The sequence below is a fragment of the Ochotona princeps genome, chromosome 4 (assembly GCF_030435755.1).
Source record: "Ochotona princeps isolate mOchPri1 chromosome 4, mOchPri1.hap1, whole genome shotgun sequence".
In the NCBI taxonomy this organism is placed as follows: domain Eukaryota; kingdom Metazoa; phylum Chordata; class Mammalia; order Lagomorpha; family Ochotonidae; genus Ochotona; species Ochotona princeps.
Genome location: NC_080835.1, coordinates 75047802 through 75070867, shown reverse-complemented (window position 1 = coordinate 75070867; position 23066 = coordinate 75047802). Strand labels below are relative to the sequence as shown.

At 41.0% G+C, this 23066-nt stretch overlaps 2 protein-coding genes and 1 long non-coding RNA gene across 5 annotated transcripts; 2 read left to right on the top strand and 1 right to left on the bottom strand.

Annotated features, from left to right (window-relative positions):
* Nucleotides 1-757: 757 nt before the first annotated feature.
* Nucleotides 758-1227, bottom strand: C4H11orf71 (chromosome 4 C11orf71 homolog). Its single transcript, XM_004585086.2, has one exon. The coding sequence runs from the start codon at nucleotides 1104-1106 to the stop codon at nucleotides 792-794; it is 315 nt and encodes a 104-aa protein (XP_004585143.2). The 5' UTR covers nucleotides 1107-1227; the 3' UTR covers nucleotides 758-791.
* Nucleotides 1228-1316: 89 nt separating this feature from the next.
* RBM7 (RNA binding motif protein 7) lies at nucleotides 1317-8861 on the top strand. Of its 3 annotated transcripts, none has more exons than XM_036493808.2 (5): nucleotides 1317-1482; nucleotides 2071-2233; nucleotides 2695-2782; nucleotides 5917-6011; nucleotides 7433-7661. In XM_036493808.2, exons 1-5 carry the CDS (start codon nucleotides 1387-1389, stop codon nucleotides 7525-7527), a joined length of 537 nt encoding a protein of 178 aa, XP_036349701.2. In that variant the 5' UTR covers nucleotides 1317-1386; the 3' UTR covers nucleotides 7528-7661. The 3 variants fall into 3 exon arrangements, with proteins under 3 accessions (XP_036349701.2, XP_012782427.2, XP_004585144.2); XM_012926973.3 differs by having other exon boundaries at nucleotides 1320-1482; nucleotides 5914-6007; nucleotides 7433-8861; XM_004585087.4 differs by having other exon boundaries at nucleotides 1321-1482; nucleotides 5917-6007; nucleotides 7433-8861.
* Nucleotides 8862-10127: 1266 nt separating this feature from the next.
* LOC131480091 (uncharacterized) lies at nucleotides 10128-10755 on the top strand. Its single transcript, XR_009245246.1, has 2 exons — nucleotides 10128-10590; nucleotides 10649-10755. It is a non-coding gene; the product is annotated as an uncharacterized LOC131480091 (long non-coding RNA).
* Nucleotides 10756-23066: the final 12311 nt, after the last annotated feature.

Below are 23066 nucleotides of genomic sequence, written 5' to 3'. Positions count from 1 at the left end.
CCAGCGAGGGGAAGGGCACCGGCAGGTCTAGGTCCTGGCTCTCTCTCAGCTGTAGCTCCAGGTCTGGCCTTCAGAGGGCAGGGACCAGCATCCTTTCACTTTTAACTAAGCTTCCTTTACCTCAGTCTGACATTCAGAATCAGCTAGGGAAGGAAGACTGGGGGAAACGGGAGAACTTTGGAATGCTTCTTGGAAAGGTGTGAATGAGCCCATCCAGGTCTTCTGAGGTCTTGGCCACACCTTCAGATGGGCAGCACCAGCATTGCCCACCCGTTTTCTAATTAATTAAGAGACCACCAATGGGAAACATCTTACCTGTAGGTTCCCCGCCCAACAAGGAGGGGTCAAGGAAGGCTTAAAATCCCAAGACCCTTCCTCAAAAATTTGGTCTCTCTCTTTCCCTCCGGCTCTTCGGAGGTGCTTTCCCCTTGCTCTCCCTTCCCTGCTCACCTGGTCCCTACACAAATAAACTTCTCTGTTTGCAACAGATTCCCGGCTTTTTATTTCTATACTAAGCTGAGGAACCCACCGGGCATTTCTGGTAACATGAACATAGCTGTCTTTTGATCAGCCTCGTGAATACTAAACAAAAGAAACAAGATCCCTTCTAACTCCTCTCATCCTTCAGGTCACATCTGAACCCATCGACAATTTCCTTTGTTGCCGCTCTACAGTAACAGCGTTTCTGTTACTTACTTTCGCATAGACTAAACTGCAAACAAGTTTGTGTGAAACAGACCGCGGGCACACGGAGGAAGGGTTTGGAGAGCCTTGTTCGGAGCTAACGGGTGTTAGGCTGCAATCCGGGCTGCCACGACCGTTCCCAGGGCCACCAGTCGCTGCTGCAGCACGCTCCTCAGCAGATCCCGCTTCAGCCCGGGGGCCGGGTAGGGGGCGGCTCGGTCCGCTCGGCGGCTCTCGCGGGCGTTCGGTCGCACGGCCGGCCGAGGTCTCGGACGAACCTCCTCAGGCCCGCCAACGAGGAAGCCGTCCCCAGACACCATAGCGAAGGCGGAGGCCGTCGGGCTGAGGCGGCTGCGGTAATCCCGGTGGGCCACCCCGTGCCCCTGGTCGCCGGCGGACCAGCACACAGAGTTCAGGGCCATCTTCCAACACTGCTCGTGGTGTCGCCGTTCCGTCCCCGGGTCAGGGCGGGAGCGCCGCGACCCCACAGATCAGTCTAGTCCGTCAGGGACGCAGACACAAACCACCACGCCCGCCATGACCAGAGGCGGCAACCGAGTCGGCTCCGGGCGCGACTGCGTATCCGCCGCACGCACGCGCGTCGCTGACGCAGGGTCAACGTCACGGAGGGCTTCCGCGATTGCGCAGTGCGGGCGTCGGTCGCCACTTTTCTGGCCTGGGCGGGGAGGCGGCGACGCCGACATGGGGGCGGCCGCGGCCGAAGCGGATCGCACTCTGTTTGTGGGCAACCTTGAGACCAAAGTGACGGAGGAGCTGCTGTTCGAGCTGTTCCACCAGGTAAGCGGCCGGACCTGGGTGACCTAAGGCCCGCGGGAGCCGGAGCAGAGTCGGGGTCCTGAGGGATCCTCGCATCTGCTCGGGAAGTTGTATTTTCCGCTTTCTTTGTATCTCTTTTTCCCTGCGGGTTGCTTGTAATTACTGCAGCATTGAAAGCAGACACGGATACACTGTGGCGTTAGTGCATAAAAATGCATTGTAACAATTCCCAAGCATCCCGTTCCTACCTGGCCTGCTCCCTCCCCACCAACCCTCCCAACCGGCACCATTTGGATTTAACTCCTTGGTAAAACGTTTCCGTGGTCAGAAAGTGATGGTTGCTTGGTCAGCTTTTCTAAAAATCGGATTAGTGCTGGGGAGACCAAATTAACCTGCTGCTTTTCTAGTCCCTCAGATAAGTGGATCGAATTCTCAGTCATATTTAGGATTTTTACACTAATCCAAATGGACATCCGCATGAGTGTATTTTCTAAAGTTCTTAATGGCATTTCTGTGGCTTTTTGACTTTGCAAGCTCTTTTATTTGTAAAGATTTGAGCGTTTTTCTGAAACTGCCTTGTTTAAATTTAAATTCCTTTTTTGTTTGTAGGCTGGGCCAGTAATAAAGGTGAAAATCCCAACAGATAAAGATGGCAAACCCAAACAGTTTGCATTTGTAAATTTCAAACATGAGGTGTCTGTTCCTTATGCGATGAATCTACTAAATGGGATCAAGCTTTTTGGGAGGCCCATCAAAATCCAATTTAGATCAGGTAACTATTCGGTGATATTCAGGTTACGATTTCACTTTGGATTAGTGGAAAAGCACAGACTAGGTTGCTAAAGAGACTTGAGTTTGAGAAAGAGTCAGGCTTATTTTCTGAAAATACTTTTTTCTGGTTGCTTTGAAATGTACTCTTCCAAATGTTGGTTCTGGATCATGGGGGGTGAAATTTGCCTCGTATCCAGTATAAAAGGCACTATAGGGATCAGAATATTATGGTTGGATTGGTTAGTTCTGCATTGGCCAGTACCTTGTGTGGATCACTAAGTTGTGCATATGTATTATACACTTAGCGTTTGCAGTGTGATGAGGCTGTAAAGCAGTTCATAACCATTTGGGATATTACTTGTTCAGACAGTTTACTGTTGTGAAGTGATTTGGGGTGGGGAAGACAAAAAGGTCAAATTAAATGTCCTCCCAAGAAGAGTTTGTCAAATCATTTCATTTTAGGAAGTAGTCATGCTTCACAAGATGTCAGTGTGTCTTATCCCCCGCATCCTGTTGGAAATTCAAGCCCGACCTCCACATCTCCTGGAAGGTAATCTTTATCACTGGTTATTTAAATCTACAATCAGGAATTCTCTTAACGTTACAACTTCAGATGCTTGAGTGAATAGCTTCCTCTGTAGGTGCCGACCCTTTTCTGGTACTTGTCTTGTTGAGTTATTGTTACGCTGGCATCATTCTAAGCAGACTATACGTAAATGGATACACAGTCCTTTTAAAATAGATACATATGTGTGTTCTCTTGGGATAATTACATATATTATTACAATTATGTTCACTTGTAGAAACAAATCCCCACATACACATGGATACTATCAAAACAAAATTTCTTTCTTTTTTTTTTTTTTTAAGATTTATTCTTTTTATTACAGCCAGATATACACAGAGGAGGAGAGACAGAGAGGAAGATCTTCCGACGATTCACTCCCCAAGTGAGCCGTAACGATCCGATGCCGGGAACCAGGAACCTCCCCCGGGTCTCCCAAATGGGTGCAGGGTCCCAAAGCATTGGGCCATCCTGGACTGCTTTCCCAGGCCACAAGCAGGGAGCTGGATGGGAAGTGGAGCTGCTGGGATTAGAACTGGCGCCCATATGGGATCCCGGGGCTTTCAAGGCGAGGACTTTAGCCGCTAGGCAATGCTGCCGGGCCCAAAACAAAATTTCTTAAAACCTCCCTTTACCCTTACTACTTGTAGCACACTGTTTTCTATTTTATTTCATCTTATTTCAAATTAATATTAAGACCACCAATATTACTTGCAGTTTAAAAATACTGATTAGTAAGCAGTGGATTGCAGTGAGTTCAAAGAATTGAATTCCAGCTATGCCTGTAGCAATTGTGTGATCTTCAGCATGTCTTACTTCTCTGGTCCTTTGCTTTGTAAGGCAAAGAAGCTGAATTTCCTTTCAAACTCTTGAAGCTACAGGGGAGAACAGTTACAGAGTTTCTTCACTTAAATGATTTTATTTGCTTTAGGAAAACTAATTTTTATCAGAGATAGTGTTTTCATTTCTTAGTGGTATTGAATCAGTCATAATAGGCTTTGCTTATATGATCTTATTTGTTCCACCCAGCGGTCCTAAGAGGTAGCCATTACTTTACCTTGTTTGTAAAAAAAATGGGGACTGGATGTTGACGTACCCAAAGTTGAACTGCTTGTAAGCAGTGGACTGGGATTTAACCCATAGACTGTGATTGAGAGCAGCTGTTACTGATCCTGCTTGCCTTAAAGGCTAGATGAAGATGTGCATTTATTTTTATGAAAGTATATTCTCTGGAGAAGAGTAAAAAGTAATTTGAGAAAGTTTGGACAGAGAGAGATGTATTATGATATTGGGGACTTCAAAGAAGCCAGTGTGCCAGTGGATGCTGGTGAGATTTCATCGTGCTTGGAGTTCAGCAGTAACTCAGAACTGTTGAACTATCGAAAGCTCTTGAGCAGGACCCTCAGAGTATGCCCACATCGGGCACCCTGGGGTAGTGTTGGGTGGCTGTCCTCAGTCTCAGGGTGCAGAGGTGTTTGGGAGGATGGGTGTGGCTTCTGTCCTTGCTTCCCCGCTTCCCCCAGATACAGGAAGGGAAAAAAAGAGAATGTGGAAATGGTAATCTCACCCACCTTCCTGTAGCCCTTGACCCTTACCACCCTAATCAACTGTGAAAATCATCAAATAAAAATAATAATTTAAAATGAATTCAGAATGGATTCTTAATCTATGGCCCAATACTCTCAAATTAATAGCAAAAAACATCAGGGAACAAAAAAAAAAAAAGAAGCCAGTGTACCTAGACTGGGGTGAATGAACATGGAAAGCAGTTGTTATGCAAGTATCGTGCCTAGAGGTTGTACACAATGGCAGCATGGACTGTAGGGATCAGAGTGAAAATGGGAAAACCAATTAGGAAGCTGATAGTAGTAAGGTATTGATACCCATGATAATGTAGCAAGGAAGTTGTTGTGGTGAGGTTGGTGGTTTTGATGCTATAGTGCTAAGAGCTAGAGAAGTGGATGGATATTAAAAGGAAAGTGGAATTGTAAGCCGGCAACCATGAGGGGGAAAAAAAGCAAAAATGTTGCCCTCCTTATATCCTTTCTTACCACTGACATTGAGTGGTATTTAACTATTTTTCAGCACAGTTGGAATTTAAGGCACTCCCAACCAATGCTAATGGAATTTACAGGTGTATGCTAGGTGGAGGGAGGAAAAGACTTTCCCTTCCTTTAGAAGTTCAAGGCAGAAAATGCACAAATAAATAGTCTTAAACAATTGAGTATCATTTTTATCCTTTTTATAATATAATTATTTTTCTGTCCTTCCCATACAGATACAAACCTAATTTAATAAAATAAAAAGTCCATGACAAATAGTTGATTCCAGAAAAATATTTTAAAATAATTTAGAACATTTAACTGAATTTTTCTGTATAAAAGTTGCCTCTTTAGGGAGTAGAATTAAGGTCCTTAAAATTAATATCAAAATAAATAAATCTTCCAAAAAATTAATAGAGCTATAATAATGCCTTACATTCTTAAGTCCTGGTCTTTTTCCCGGTCTCATTAGATGCCTCTCCAATTGCTCAAGCCAGACTTCTAGATCTTATCCTTTATTATTTCTTCCATCCTTCATATCCAGCATAGCACATCCTTTTGATTTTATATCTTAGACTAGACTTCTGTTCTAGCTAGGGATGAAGTAGTCCGTGTTTTAGGCTTTCAGGCCATATCCTGTCTGTCTACCACAATAGTAGCAAATTAGCCACAGAGAATACGAAACTACAAGAACGTGGATATTTCCAATAAAACTTAGTGTACAAAAACTAGTTTGGTGCAGAAGCTATAGTTTGCTTCCTCCCCCAGCTGTTCCCATACTTGGAATGTTTTGCCTACAAATAATCTTGTTATTCAGTTCTTACTTCAGATGCCTCCTTTCTGGAAAGGCTATTTGGCCTGACTAGCCCAACATAAAATGAAAGCCCATCATACATTATAGTATTAAGACTGGCAGTGGGGGAGGAACATCCTTTTGTCTGTATTCTAGTTCCCTAAGAAGCAGATGCCACGACTGTCTTACTCATTCTCACCTCTGAGAGTTGTATTGCTGCTGCTGATTGGTGTTTAATATTTTTGGAATGAATGGTTAAATGTTGATTTTGTTATTTTTAGCAGATATGAAAGGATTTTGGATAATGTGAATGCATCAACACAGATAATCCAAAGGTCTTTCTCTTCTCCAGAAAACTATCAGAGACAAGCAGTGGTAGGCTAACTTCTTTAAACTTGTTCTAAAAACTTGTGCTTAGAATATTCAGGTTATGTCACTGAGCTTTTGAAGCATAAATTAAGTTTGTAAATGTGTAACAACTTCTGAAACTTTTGTTAAAATTAGCATGATCTTTGTATATTGACCATTAAGTCTTCCCTGGACTGTTATAAACCTAACAACTGAAGATAAGTAGAAATAAAGTTAAATTTCATGTTATTTTCTTTTCGGCCTTCATTGGGGTGTATGTATTTGTAAACACCGGAGAGTCAGTCTCTGCTGTTTGTTGCTGCCTATGCTGAGTGACTTATCACCTTTTTTTTTAAAGATTTGTTTTATTTTTACTGGAAAAGCAGATAGAGAGTAGGAGAGACAGAGAGGACGATCTTCCACCTGATGAATCATTCCCCAAGCGGCCACCATGGCTGGAGCTGTGCTGATCTCCCACGCGGGTGCAGGGTCCCAAGGCTTTGCTGCAGGCAGAGGATTAATGTGCTGTGCCACTTTGCCGCCCCTCACCAGTGCCTTCTTGGAACTTAGAATTTTGTTAATAATGTCACCATGAGATTAGTTTTACATTCTTTTATTCTGTATTTTTTTCTCTACTGATTGACCACATCTTTTTGTTCATTTTTTATTTATGTGGTTTAAATTACTTACATTCATTTCTTCATTCAAAACATGATCTTGGCTTGTGGTTTGCAGATTTTCATATTTTACAGGTCTGCAGAATAACTATCCACAGGCAGAATTTGGGGACCACTGGCCTAGTCATATCATGCCTCAGTTTCCTCCCAGCTAGTCCACCTTACACATCATTTTCAAGTTAGAACTGTTTTAACTTCCCCACACTTTGACCTTCCATTTTTCACAGCACAGGTTAGCTTAGCCTTCTTGTGCACTGATTCCATTAAATTGGCTTAGTTCTTGTGGTGTTGGCTGCTTTTATGATGATAACCTGTCACACCCTCAATTATTTTATATTCTTTGAGCCCATTCTGTGTTACTCTGTAATTTTTATTTTCGCAATTTCCTTTCCTTGTCACATACCCCCTTTTGAAATATTCCTTAAAACAGTTCACCTTTTAGTATTCAGATCATGTGTCTTCATGAAGCCTTCCCAATTGGCTTTAAGTGCCTGTGTCTGTATGTTTATTAGTGATTTGCATTGTAATCATTTTGTACACAACTTCTTACCTTCTAAGTTTGTGTTTTTGGGAGGCAGAGTGTAATATTTATGTATCAATAGGTTGTAATCATAAGTAGGTATGATTTATACTTTTGTACTATGATGTTTAAACTTGCATTGATTCAGACAAGAGTGATTTGTCTAATTCTTATGTGCTTGGTTGACTGTGAGTACTGACTTTGAGAGCTTGAAGTATTTGCAGTTAACGTTTCCTTCTTTTTCTCTCCCCTCAGATGAACAATGTTTTGAGACAGATGCCATATGGTGGGAAGTTTGGTTCTCCACATGTGGATCAGTCAGGATTTTCACCATCACTTCAGTCCCATAATCATCCTTACAGCCAGTCTTCCAGCTCCCAGTGGCGCCAGGATACACCACTTCCACCACGTAAAGTCAGGCAGAATTCTCACCCCTACCTGGCAGACAGACATTACGGTCGTGAGCCTCGGCTCTCGGATCCCATCTCTGAGCGTCATTACCGAGGCAGCCGAGAGGACTACTCTGAGGACAGGAACCATGATGGCTGGAGCGCTGACTATGACAGCAGGAGAGACGGCAGGAGAGAGGGAAGATGGCGCACAGCTCGGCACTAACAAGTGTCCACAGCATGTTGTGTTATACGGTCATTCTAGGCACTTTTGACTATGTCGGTCTGGAAATATTTTGTTTAGAACTGTACAGAGCAGCTTTCCAAATTGCTACCTTTCTTTATACATTTTATAAAGCTAATGCCTGCAGTTGAATACAGAAAGGAGGATTGTGGTTCCATTCTTATTACACAAATAACTTTTCATCTCAGGGTTTTAGGCAGAAGAAAGTGCCCCAGTTCCTAATCACTTCACAGTGTAGAAAGGGTGAATTATAGATTGCTTGAACTATGAAGCAAATATTTTAATTATCTGTTATCCTTTTGTATTGCAAGAAATTTCTTAGTGAATCAGATTTTGGTGTGTATGATAGAAAATATTCAAATTGATAGTCTGAAATGATTATCAGTATTTTGGTAATAAATTTAAAAAACTTCAGTGATTCATTTTACTAACATTTGACAAAGTTCATGGTTAACTTTGGGGATAAATCATATTGCTTAGATAACTTAAGTATAAATTCTGTGACATGCTCTTTTTTATCCTAATTGAACACATAAGTGTAAATCTACACATGGTATGTCATTTAAACTTTTGGAATTCAATAAATCATTTGATGTATGACTGGAGTCACTCAGGAAGTTAAATATCTCTTGCATATTTTTACATTAGAAGTTACAGTATTAAAACTTTTTTCTTTCCTTTCAATGTATAGTCAGATAAAATAGTGAAGTGTTTGAAAGAATACTTGCTAGGCAAAACATGAAGTGCTGTTTCTATAAAACTTCAAAAATTTTAACATTTTTAGGATATGCATTCCTGCAAGAACACATTGTGTTACGAAGATTATATAATTTGTTCTTTCTTGAGCAATGGGAAACGATTTAAACACTTTATGGTTTTAAATTTTTAAAATCTTTTTAACAAAACTTTTATATATCAAAATGTAGTTGTTCTTTCACTGCACAATTGTTTCTAAAAATTCATTACTTAAAAAATTTGGATCCCTTTTAATACCAGCCACAATATATGTACGTGTTGCTTTTTAATGTATTAAAAACAAAACAAAACAAAATCCTGTCTTTTTTTGGCATCACCAGTTTTTGAAACATCACATACAATGAGGCCACAACACACTTTATTCAGTGATTGCTTGGTGTTATGAGAACGTTAGTTCCTTAAGTAACAGCATTCTGAAACATGTCTTGTATACATGAGAACTTAGTCTGTGGGTTTGTAAATATTGACAGATTGAGATTGCTTCATTGTAACTTCCCTGTGGGCCAGATCCTTTCTTGTAGATTTATAGAATATCCTGACTCAGTCATCCTTTTTAATGGCTTTCTCTCAGGGATCTTTGTTACATTCAGTGAAATCTTCACATCAGCTTCCCTCAACTTAAAGTAATGGTGTATACTATATAAAGTGTTAGAAGAAGACAGCCTGAATATAGTTGACAAAACAACTCAGCTAACTGTTGGGATCCAGGAGAGCAGCATTAGATCTTCCCACAGTGCCCCTTGGAGTTTGTCTTGTATATTTTGATAAGGATTCAGTATTGAGTTTGGAACCAGTGAATGTCAATACTTATTAGTACTGTAGTAAAGTCATCTCTATACTTAAACTAGTATTTTCCAACCTTATTTGAACATGTTCTCTGTATATACATAACACCTATTTAGATTTCTAACCTTTTTTTCACTCCATCCTTCCCTACAGAGTGAACCACCAATGGTTTTTACATTATTATCTAGTTCTGCTATGCAAACCCATTTTCCCCATGCCTACTGCTGCCATTTTAGAATGGATGGAAAAGACTCAGCAGGATCCCAACAACACTGTTTCCTTCCAGAATTTCTCAAAATAAATTCATTTCATACAAATAGAGAAAGTAGATGTGTCACCTAAATTAAAACTTTAGTACCTTCTTTCTCCTGATTAAATACAAAGTTCCTATTTATTGAAAGGCAGAAATGACCCCCATTTGCTTTGGCCAAGGCTGAGCAAGGCCAAAGACCAGGAACTAGAAGCCCAACCTGGATCTCCCCCATGGGTGGGAAAGACGCCCACCATTTCAGCCAGACCATGAACCTAGACACTGATATAGAACACAGATGTCCCAGTTTGAGCCACTGTGCCAAACTGTTGCCCCAAGTACAAATATCATTTTATGAATTTTTATTTATTTTTATTGGAAAGGCGAGATATCTGTCCACTGGTTCACTCCCCTAGTGGCCACAATACCTGGAGCTGAGCCAATCCGAAGGCAGGAGCTTCCTCTGGGTCTCCCACACAGGTGCAGGGTCCTAAGGCTTGGAACCACCCTCTGCTGTTATCACAAGCAGGGAGCTGGATGGAAAGTGGAACAGCTGGGATATGAACCAGCACTCCTATAGGATCCTGGTGTGTGCAAGGCAAGGACTTCAGCTACTTGGCTACTATTCTGGACCCTCAAATACAAAATTCCAATATGATTTTAAAATGACATCTGCTTGCTTTTCATCTCTATCCCTTCATTCACACTACAGTTCTGAGGAAATGGCCTTTTCTCAAAACTTAAGAATCCCTTCATTGAAAGCTTTTTCTAAGAGTTCTAAAATGTAGATGAAGTGCCATTGTATGCTTTTCCATTGTTTCCAATATTTCTCTTGTAGATTTATACTGGATTATGGTTCTGTTTTTATTTAATTTTGTTTTTCTTTGAACAGCCACACAAAAAGGCAAGGGACTCATAGCTTGTTCACTGTTAAGTGCTCAGTACCTTCTTCATGGTGTATACTTGTTTGTAATATGGTAAGTTTTTGGTAGAGTTACTGGACAAGGGTAAGTAGGATTTAGGATACGATTTTTTTTTTTTACTAGATTGCCTAACCCTGAGCCATGTTTGCTTCTTATAAAAACTGTTAAGGGGCATTTGGCTCTGTGAATAGGATGCTTGCATCTCATAATAAAAGAGAGTCTGATTCCTGGCTCTGTTCAGTTTTCTACTAGTGTATACCCTGGACTGCAACAGATGATGGCTCAAGAACTTGGCTTCCTGTTCCCCATTTCGGAGATTAGATGGGGGTTTGGGCTCGTGGCTTCAGCCTGGCCCATGCCCAGCTGTCACAGGCATTTGGGGGAGTGCACCAGCACATGGAAAATCACTCTGCCTTTCAAATAAAGTGAAATTTTGCTTTTAAAAACATGTCACCATCTACTATGCCTTTAATGCACTCTAGATCTAATTTTCTCAAATTTTAGGAAGTTTAAGCTCTGTATTCATGAGTGACAATTTTTAGGAATCATCTGCTTTTGAAATTAACATTCTGCTAGCTTTGTAAAACAAATTGGTAAGTTTTTTTTTCTGTGCACTGGTAAAATAAACTAATAATGCAGAAATAATTGTTTCTTCAATATTTGTTAAACCCATTAATACAAGTGTCTACATCTGTCTTCATTCCTTTTATTCCTTCTCAATCTTCTCTCGTTACTGATGTGTTCATGTTTCCTACTTTCTCAGGAATCAATTTGAATAGTATCTTTTTCGAGAAAATCAACACATTCTACTGAAGCTCATTGCTACTGACTTGTACTCAATTATAATTTTTGGGCAGTTCCCCATATCTAGTTATAGTTCCATTTTGCTCCCTAGTCCATCATTTGGTCAAACTGGCTAGGAGCTTTGCTATTGGTATGCATTTTCCATTCATGTATGGTTTAAGTCCCATGTCATACAATTTTTGTTAACATTCTCTTAAGCAGACTTAAACAGGAAAACTATCTTGACTTGTACTCACAGTTACCATTTCTGGAGCCCTTTATTCCTTATCAAGATCCATTTATTTGTCTGCTAATACTTTTGTACCTCCAAAAGAACTTCTATGTTTCTTACATATGAGGTTTACTAATGGAATCTTGATGAGTTGCATGTCTGAAAATGTTCCACTTTAATTTTTTATATAAATATATTAATTATTTTTGTTGGAAAGGCAGATATAGAGAGAAGGTGAGACAGATCTGTCCCCTGGTTCACTCCCCATGTGGGTGCAGGGTCCCAAGGCTTGGGGCATCTCTACTGCTTTCCCAGGCCACAAGCAGGGAGCTGGCTGGGAAGTGGAGCAGCTAGGACATGAAATGGTGTCCATATGGGATCCTGGCACATACAAGGTAAGGACTTTAGCCACTAGGCTATGGCACCAGGCCCTGATATATATTTTTGATTGGGTGTGGAATTCTGTTGATAGAGTTTTCAACATTTTGTCAATACTTTAAAAACCCTTGCTGTGTTGTTTCTTCCTAGTTTGCTATAATAAAGTTGTAGTTAGGTAATTCTGCCATTTTTTTTCCTGCTGATTTTGAGCAATTAGTCATCAGCATTGCGGGGTCTTCCCCACAGATTCCTCTAGTACTCCCTTGCCGGAGGGGGTGAGCCTGCTGGCAGCCATCCAGCCTCCTAGCACATGAAAAACACAGGCGTGACAGGGGTTCTGACTAAGCAGTTCTGATCTATTTGGGAAATGCAAATTCTTACATGGAGTAGCGAACAGCCTCAGGCCAGGAATTCCAGGAGGGGAGAAACTAGGAGCCAATTGTCATCAGCACAACTGTAGAAGCCACCTCCCACAGGCCAGGGGCAGGTGAGCAAAATGACCCTGACCAATCAGTCTTTGAAACAACTTGACTCCCGCCCTGGTTCACGCCTAGGGCTCTGTCCTTGGCCACCATCTTGCTTGCCTCGCCATCTGCCATCTTGCTTGCCAGTGACCTTGACTGTTGGTTACCAACTTGTTGACTTAGTGACCTCTTCCTCCTTTGAGCCCCACACCTCCCCCTTTCTTTGTTAAATGGGGCAGGGATCCATAGTGGCTGTGCCTGGCTTAGGTTGTCCCCTTTTTCCGGGGGATCTTATCCATCATTAGCTATCTAGCCATCACAGGACCCTGGGTGACTGTGCCTGGCTTAGGTTGCCCTCTTTTGAGGGTCTTAGCCATCATTGGCTGGCCGGCCAAGCTGATGAGATGGGCTTAAAGGGCTTATGGGGTGCTAGGCCATTTTAGCAATTTCTTTCTTTTTTTTTTTATTATTTATTATTTAACTTCATTAATTACATTGTATTATGTGACACAGTTACATAGATACTTGGGTTCTCCCACCCCTCCCCAAACCCTCCCACCATGGTGGATTCCTCCACCTTGTTGCATAACCACAGCTCAAGTTTAGCAATTTCTTGAAGGGCGATGAGCCCAGGCTTCAGGTGGGCAATGATTGGCAGCCAAGTTTTTAACCATTTCAGCGAGCACAGGATTACAGTTGATGGGACAATATTTGTATGATAAACAACTGAATGGATGTCTTGTGTGTGACTGATTGGATATCCTTTGCATGAGAACAACTGTATGGCTACCTTTTGTATACCTGATGAGATATCATTTGTATAAGAACAGTTGAGCGGGAAGTAATATACAAGGCAAAAGGACTTCCAAACTAAGGCATAGAAACAGTTGATGGCTCTGTTGATGAACTAAGTATCTCTACCCTAATCCTGTATGACCCTCAGCATATAAAGTCTGTTGCCCCTAATAAATTTTGGCTTGGAAAAATCCAAGCGTGTTATTATCGGCTCTGTGCACCAAGTCCATCGCTGCAGGACAGCGACACCCTGGGATCCCATATGGGCACCGGTTCTAATCCCGGCAGCTCCACTTCCCATCCAGCTCCCTGCTTGTGGCCTGGGAAAGCGGTAGAGGAAGGCCCAAAGCTTTGGGACCCTGCACCTGCATGGGAGACCTGGAAGAGGTTCCTGGTTCCCGGCACCGGTTCGGTGCAGCACCAACTGTTGTGGCTCACTTGGGGAGTGAATCATTGGATGGAAGATCTTCCTCTCTGTGTCTCCTCCTCTCTGTATATCTGATTTTGTAATAAAAATAAATCTTTTAAAAAAAAAGGCATTTCATCATAGAGGTGCTTAGAAAAAAAAAAAAAAAAACGTAAGGACCAAGGGTGAGTAGAAGTAATAGGGTAATCAAAGGGCCAGCAAGAGTGGAAGTTAAGGTGGTGAGCCACAGAGAGGAATTAAACCCTGACTCAAACCACCTCTGGTCTTCATACTGTTCTCTACTTTTTGCTAAACTTTCTCTAACCTTGGCCATAGAATCCTTAACTATTCCTAAAAACAACACTCCTCTCTGAGAGCACGCAAAGTCTGCCTTGTTGGAGGAAAAGAAGATCGAGGCCTTGTCTATGCTGAAGCCTGTTGTATTGTTGGACCAAGGCGGAAATGCGCGTACTTGTCTCTGTGAAACTCAGGGTGACCAAGCAGACAGCAGTCACTGGTTCTAGCTTGACTCTCAGGAAAAGGTTAGGGGGGTTTTAGGGGATGTATCTCTTCCCAATATATTTTTGGAAGCAATATGATTAAGATATAAAAATCACTGTTGCTACCATTCAATACTTTTCCATAAGTGCAAGGGGTCAATCAGGCCCCATTGGCAGGGACCAAATAATCATAGTTGGAAGTGTCTGTTATAATTTGATTGCACAAAGGCCGGTGTTGAGGGAGGATTTTGCCAACACAAAGTCCTTATCCGGACACGGATGGGATAGTGAGTCTTGCTGTGCCCAGTTGTTGCCAGTGGCACTGACAGGCATTGGCTGATTCGAAGAATTACCCATTACTGCAAGGCCCTCATAGAAGGGGGTCAAGCACTATAACATAGTCAGCAAGGATGAGTGAAATTAAACCCAGATATTTTTAGGGCCCCCCATGCCACTTGCATGAGGGTCCAGAGAGGACCTGAGCTATATAAATCACCTATTGTCAACCTAGGGGGTGTGGGACTTGTGACTGAAGGGGAAGTTGAGCTGGACATGCAGGGGGTGGGAGGGAGTGTGTGGGTCTGGAGAGATCTCCTGCTAAACCCTATTGGGTTCCAGTGCCAGGGAGTAACTTTGAACGATTAATTGAAGAGAAAAAAAAATGATACCTGCATCATATCCTTTCCTGTACAGCCTTAATCCCCATGGCTTGCTTTAAAGAGGGATCAGCCTCAGGAACCTCTGGTTCTTGGGCATCACAAGTTGGATTCTTAGGAGCATCTATGTAAAATTTGAGGCTTCTGGCTGGTATCCATAATGGGTTGTTTTCTCCTAAAGATACACCCAAATCCTCTGCTCAATGTTAATAATGGATCTGGGCCTCTCCATTGTCTGGTCAATTGGGTCTTTCCATCTTACCATATGATCTCAGGCTTAATTTCTTGACTGGACCAATGCCTTTGAAAAAGAGTTACTGATTCCTTTTTGAACAAATCTAATGTATTTAATGTTAAGAATGCCAGGCCTAACTGCTGATGAGGATTAACTCCCCCTTTTTGTTTTTGTAATTGAGTTTTTAGATCTTGATGGAATTTCTCTATAATAGCTTGTCCTTAGGGATTATAAGGGATTCCAGTAATATGGCTAATCTTCCAACATTTAAAGAATTATTCTAAATTCTTACTAACAAAGCATGGTCAATTGTCAGTCTCAATCTGTTGTGGCAGGGCTAAGATAGCAAAGCACTGTAAAAAATGACTCCAAACATGTCTGCTTTGTTTTCCAGAATGAGCTGTAGAGAATGAGAATAACTGTCTACATGAGTTAAGTGTCTACAGTTACAAAAACATACTTTAGGTATATAGTGAGTAACATTCATTGGCCAGAAGGCATTAGCCCTTGGCCCTTGGGGGTTTACCCCAGGAGATTGTAGGGGTGGCACCTAGATAAAAGGCATGCATGATTTACAGATATGGACAATCCTTTTGAGATCTTTAATTGGCATATTTGACCAATTATGGAGGCCTTTCCCAATTAACATGAGTATGATCCATATAGAAATTGGGCAGCTTGTAATGAATTAATAAGGACTCTTTGAGAGGCTAACTGACCAGCCATGAAAGAAAGCTAGGGATGTTTTGGTGGCCCCTAAGATGTGTCACATATAGGGGCTGCTTTTGATGGCTGCTGCTTTGCATTGGGGCATGGACCCCTGAGGTCCTTCAGGGAGGGGACACTCTCCACAGCAGTGTCCTGGCTTTCCACATCTGATATGCTTTTTCTCTTGTGGGCTCTCCTGTCAGACCAGAATGCCTTTTAGGCCGATTCTGAGGCCATTGAGTGCTACTCACGATTGCCAGTCTATGAGTCTGCTGTAAGAACTGCTTCCCATGTTGGAGCATTTTAATATTCCCTGACATCTGAATTATTATTAAGCACTTACTTACATATCCATATGGGGTCCCATGGCCAATTTTGAAACTGTACCCTTAGCAATAAGTCCATTTGAATGCATGCAGAACTATACAGCTGAGCAGACTTTGTAGGTCCTGAGAAAACAGAAACAGACATGACTTTCCAGGAGCCTAATTATACATTCATACATAATTTTCAAAAAGGATTTAGCTTAGCAATTCTCATTTATGAACATTTTCACCTATAAGCCAATTAAAATAGGCTACATAGCTTGCCACATAAACATGTACATGTATATCAGGTAATACGCATTATAAAACAAAACAGCTTTTGTGACAGCCTTTTTGAAAAATCTCTTTGGTGATTTAAAGTTACCAATTGTTTAGAATTACATCTTGCTCTTAGTAATCTGAATAAACCATACCTATAGTTTACTATTAAGCTTTAGCTTTAATGGATACAATAGGTCTGCTGGAAATTAGAAAACAAAGAATCTCTGGGCCCGGTGGCGTGGCCTAGTGGCTAAAGTCCTCGCCTTGAACGCCCTGGGATCCCATATGGGCGCCGGTTCTAATGCCAGCAGCTCCACTTCCCATCCAGCTCCCTGCTTGTGGCCTGGGAAAGCAGTCGAGGACGGCCCAAGGATTTGGGACCCTGCACCCGCGTGGGAGACCTGGAAGAGGTTCCTGGTTCCTGGCATCGATTCGGTGCAGCACCAACTGTTGCGGCTCACTTGGGGAGTGAATCACTGGATGGAAGATCTTCCTCTCTGTCTCTCCTCCTCTCTGTATATCTGATTTTGTAATAAAAATAAATCTTTACAAAAAAAAAGAAAACAAACAATCTCTGTTTAGAATTATGAAACATTGAACAAGTAGAGACATCTATATTTCACACTGCATGTGAAACCACTTGTAGGATTTTACATACTCTTATACCTTGGGGCCTAACCTTCACGATTGATAACACCACCTTTAGCCTCCTTTTAACTTTGTAATTTTTAGAATATTTGTATTAATGGCATTTTTTTAACATAACTTAAAATTCGGCATTACTTTGTATGCAATCCAAACAGCCAAAGTAAGTTATTACCTTTACCAGAAGGTAGAGCCTTTGACACACATTCTGCTGACTTTGAGACTCCCGGGGCCTAGCTGGAAATCCCCAAATCAGGAAGAGTTAAGCCTGTTAAAACCGTCAAGAGGCCTTAAAGGATTCCTCATTGTCATGAAGTAATACCCATCCATTCAGTAAGGCTGATTCAAACAGTGACAGATCAAGATTTTTTTTTATCACTTATAAAATGATCACATAAATATTTCAAAATAAATACGTTATCAGAAAACACTCTTGAAAATATAACTCTTTTTAAACCATGAGAATTTTAATTTATTATTTTTAATTCATTAATTACATTGTATTAAGTGACACAGTTTCATAGGTACTTGGGTTCTCCCCACCCCTCCCCAAACCCTCCCACCATGGTGGATTCCTCCTCCTTGTTGCATAACCACAGTTCAAGTTCAGTTGAGATTCCCCCATTGCAAGCATATACCAAACATAGAGTCCAGCATCTTATTGTCCAGTCAAGTTCAATGGCTTCTTAGGTATACCCTCTCTGGTCTGAAGACAGAGCCAGCAGAGCATCATCCCGATTGCAGTTTTATTTTTATCAGGAAGTCAGATATACAGACAGAAGGAGAGACAGAGGAAAATAAACCATGAGAATTTAACAAAGACAATATAGAGAACCAAAGGGGTTACCTAACTGAAAGGCAAAATGTATATTTCCTTAGTCACCAAAAGGGAAATATAACCTTAAACACAGGAATTAATGCATAAAATCATCTCATAGCTTTTTAAGAATTTAACAAATTCAAGAGTTGGAACAAGAATTGAGCTTACTTAAGCTGAGTAGACAATTGACCAAGTCACCAATTAAACAGCGACTATCTAAAGTTCAATGTTTTAATTTTTTAAAAGCTTTCAAAATTAGAGATTTTTAAAAAAAATCTCAGATATTTACTAGCATTTTTATGTACGCACACTTCAAAACCTTTTGCAAACAGATATTAACTCTAATGTGTCAGCATACATTAGGTATTAATGTTAAAAACTTAATGTTGTAATAGTATCTTAAAATTGTAGCCAATTATATATATGTAAAACTTGCAAGATTCATTTCTCAAATTTTCTGACTTGCACATCTCTTTCTAAATATGCTTAAGCTTTTAAGTATTTTGTCCCAGCTTTCCCTTTTCACACAGAAGTATGATAGCCATACACCTGTAGGACAAAATATTCTACAAATCTCTTCCTTAATAATCTGCTAAGTTTCTTGATTTACATTTTGAAACAATCATGTAAGACTACAAATTAAGACATTTTCTAAATAAAAGCATACCAAATTTTAAACACAATTGCTTTAAGCAATTCTCAGCATTTCTCCCAATTTGTGGAAACATAACTTTAATACAAACTCACCTCAAAACCAGGAAGTGGTAAGTTTTTCGAATTACTTTCCTCTCAATTTCGCTGTTGTCCTAAGAGACTACCTAAGAATTTACTGAAGCTAGTTAGCAGGTTTAGTTATCAATAAGATGAAAATAACTTAAAAGCTGATGTTAAAACACTGTTGTTTTTCACAAGAAATCAGACTTCAATTCCCTTGTTTTAAAGGCAAATATTTAGAAAATATATACAATATGATCAATTTTACTATACATTTTTGAAGAATTTGCTGTTTTCCTGTAAGGCAAAATCTCACATACTTCCTTGTAAATGAGAACACAAATAATTTATGATCTGGATCAATTTCATGATTAGGAAACATTTCAACACATGAACATAAACATCAATATACATTCTTTGTAACCATGTATTATTTACTTGAATAGCATATATGATGCAACAAATTTAGCTTAATTTTATAACATTGTGAGATTATAATCCAAATTATTTTGAATGACATTTTTTCAAATTTTGTCTCAATCTTTGAGAGTTTCAGGGATCCTGATCGAATTTTCAAAGTCATGAGCCTTGGTTTAGAACTCCGAAGAATTTAGAGGTCTAAATGAGTTAAACAAAAGTACATTTAACATTAAACTGAACATATTAAACAAATACTGTATGTTAGACCCGATCAGTGTCAGGACAACACTGTAAACTGAAGACCAAACAGCAAGAAAACATTATAGGAACCTTTCCCCAGCGGGGATGGGGAGTCTGGTCGGGCCAGGTCCTGTTAGATAAGCTAGACCTCTCTAAAATTGTTTACCAGGAGAGAAAGAGGGGTAGTCACGGTCTATCCCATCTCGTCTGTCAGTCAGTCACACATGCACCCAATTCAGAACAAGAACAATAATTAAGCAATTCAAGGCAATGACAGAACTGGAGAAAGAGGGTTAAAAAGAAATTTAGTTTCGTCTGGACAAAAGTAATAGAACACAAACAATAATGACTAAATAAACATATACACAATCACCAAACACTTCAGAAAAGAGATATTGTTCTTACCCCGTTCCTCAGCTAAGGGGTGGAGGTATGAGGGAGAGCTAGAGAAATTTAGGCCCTGAGGGTGGCTGAGTGTGGTTAAGAGCAGGTTAGGCCTAAGGTTAAAGCAGTTAAAATGGAGAAAAAGAAAGCTTAAACATAGGAAATCTCTGCTGCCAGTGAGGAGAGCAAACGGAGACCCTCAGACAGAGAGGGATGGGCCTGCCCTCGCAGCAGTGTTGGGACTGGATCATAAGAGGGGTGATGGAATTATCCAACCTTATGTATGCCTGAGCCAATCCTGGGAGCAAATTTACAACGTAAAGGCTATTGGAGAACAGATTAAAGCGTTCTTCAACTTTTGAGAGCTAAAACTGCAGCAAATAGTTTCTTATACTGTGCTGATCCTTGATGGGGTTCAAAATAGGTCTTACAGACACAACTGCGCAGAAAAAACACTGCTGTGACCCTTTCTCTTCCTCCATCCTCATGGTTTGTTGGTAAAATGGTAGGATTTTCCCAATCCAAGCAATTGAAGGAGGTGGCCCACTTATACAGCCCATAATGGCAGTCAACGGTGCCAAGATAACCTTCAAGGGAGGCTGCCAGCCTGTCGCTATTTCTTCGAACCCATTCAAAATCACTCATTCGATATGGGACAACAAGCTTCGCTGGTTCAATGCCATAACACCTAAGGGCTAGCTCTCGGCCCTTCTGAATTAGATCTACCAGTTGATCGGGACAAGTATAGACTCTGGGTGCCCCTCCAACAGACAAATGGACCCAGTGGAAGGGACTATCCTCCTGGACAAGAGTCTAATTTGGTTGTATGGGAATAGACATTCATCTTGTTCTATGTGTTATGAGTATTTTTATCTCTGATTCTTTGAGAAAATTCTTCCCGTAGTCTAGGGCAATTGCTTCTAACCTCTATGTTGATCAGTACTCATGAATGCTGGAGAACATCTGAGGGTTCCTAGCAGCTCCCCCAGGTACTGCCTATCCTTCCTTAGTTCCGAGTACTGGTCTCTCTAGATGCTTTGGTTTCACTGGCTTTACCAGCTGTGTCTTCTCAGTTCAGGAAATTTGTCAGGCTCTGCCTGCCCTGCTTTCCACACTGGCACTTGAACCATCACAGGACTCATCTCATTAGTTTCCTCTGATATTGATCACCTTTGTTCCTGGTGTCCATGATCTTGTGTTTTGATTATTGTTATTATGCCTGGGTGTTGATTGTTTCCAGAAGATAAGTGAACTTGAAACCTGTTCCTCTATCAGGGGTGGAAGTGAAAGTTAACAGTGTTGATAAACAGTGCACTTGCCATTCTTCCTTTGAAACGTTCTGCATTTTTATGTCTTTCTGTATAAATAACTGTTTCCACCATGTTTATTTTGTACTAATTTTATATAATTTTTCTAATTTGTGGACAGAGAATGTGATCTAGGTGCTTAAAAAAAAATGTGAAGAGACGAACCAGATAGCTACCTGGTCCCTTAATGCTGAGCCAGATGATTCTATGTAGTTACTTTTGCTGAGTCTGTCTCGTTTTTCCTTTATTTGTGCCAAAGCCATCACAGATGCAAAAGTTATACATTTTTCATCATGTACTATAACGTTTGTGAATGTGATCTCCTTGACCATTTTCATGTATTTAACTTTCAATTTTATTTTGTTTTATATTACTATTATTAGGTCTTTATTTTCATTAATACTTGCCAGTTATATCTGTTTGGCTACTGGTTAACATTTAATACTTATCAGTACATTTTATGATAGGGGAGGTAATATTAATTTTTTTAAGACTTCTTTTATTTGAAAGACAAAGCAAGAGAAAGAGAGTAAGAGTTGGAGAGCCAGAGAATTTTCTGTCTACTATGTCACTCTCTAATTGGCTGCAATAGCCAGCTCTAGGCCAGGTGGAAGCCTGGAGCTGAGAATTCCATGCTGGTCTCTTACATGGATAGCAGAGGCCCAGAAGCTTGGGTCATCATTTGCTGCCTTCCCAGGCACATTAGCAGGAGTCTGAACTGGAAATGAAGCAGTCAGGACTCCAATCAACACTCTCGTGTAGGATTCTGGCATCCCAAGCAGCTTAACTTGCTATACTACAGTGCTGGCCCCTAAGGTATATTTTTAATGTATTCATGCTATATATGTATTATGGATGCAGATAATATTGATCACCTCCTGTTTGCTATTCTTCCAGCTAGTGAGGCACTTCATAACCCTGAATGTATATGCTAACAATCTAGGAGCTTCTCAAAAAAAAAAAAAAAAACCCCAAAAACAAACAAACAAACAAACAAAAAACAAAAAAAACGGGAAGAAAGTGTTTAAACTACCCCAGAATCTCAGGTTTGGGGAATGCTATTAGTACTTTTAAAGATTCTAGTATAGCTGGAAACTCTAGTGTTGCACTATTGCTATTCCTGTAGTGTTTCCCCTTATATTCCTAATAATTACAAGTTTTACAAGTTTGTAGTTTTTCTAACAGTGTTGTATCCATGAAGTGAAAAATCAGGGAAGCAGAAATAAGAGTGACCTAGAACAGGGGACTTATCGTTGGATTAAACCTTGTGCAACTGTGAATGCTCACGGAGCCATCTGTTGGATTACATCTGGCACTGGGCCTGAAGCTACCATCAGTCTGCCAGACCAGCAGTTGGTGAAGGAAAACTGAGCAAGAACAAACTTCAGAGAAAGATGGAGCTAGCATCTGCCTCTTGCTATTCCATTACATATTGCTGGCACTTTTTGCTGCCTTTTGGCCCAGGACTCAAGAGCTGCTAGAAGGGACATGGCAAGAACTGGAGGAGCTGCAGGCCTGGTGCTGCATGCCACGAGGAGCCAGCACATCAGCAATGTGTGTGAGGTACTGTAACGCCTAACATCCTACACCAATCTTTCAGAGTATAAACATCATTACTCAAGCAAGCATGTTTTGGTCAATTACATTGCAATTATTATTTTTGTAAAGGTTTATTTATTCGAGAGAATGACAGAGAAGGAGACAGAGGGAGTTACCTTCCCCCTCCCCCACCTTTTTAAAGATGTATTTATTTTTATTGGAAAGTCAAATTTACAAAGAGGAGGAGAGACAGAGAGTTCACTCCCCCAGAAACTCCAATGGCTGGAGCTGAGCTCATACGAAGCCAGAAAGCAGGGGCTTTTTCTGGGTCTCCCCTGTTGGGTGCAGGATCCTAAGGCTTTGGGCTATCCTCTGCTGTTTTTTTCCAGGCCACAAGCAGGGAGCTGGATGGGAAGTGGAGCAGCTGGGATAAGAACTGGTGACCATATGGGATCCTGGCACATGCAAGGCAAGGGCTTTTGTCACTAGACTATCACGCTGGACCCAGGGAAGTAGCTTCTATTAGATGGTTCATACCCCAAACGGCTGCAAAAGCTGGGTCTTGACTTAGCTGAAGCCAGGAATCTGAAACTCTATGTGAGTTTGCCATTTGAGTGACATGGGCCAAAGCAGTTTTGCCATTTTCTGTTGCCTTCCCATCACATTTAGCAGGGGGACAGATCACCAGAGGACTCAAACTGGCAGTCTGATCTAGGAGGCAACCTATA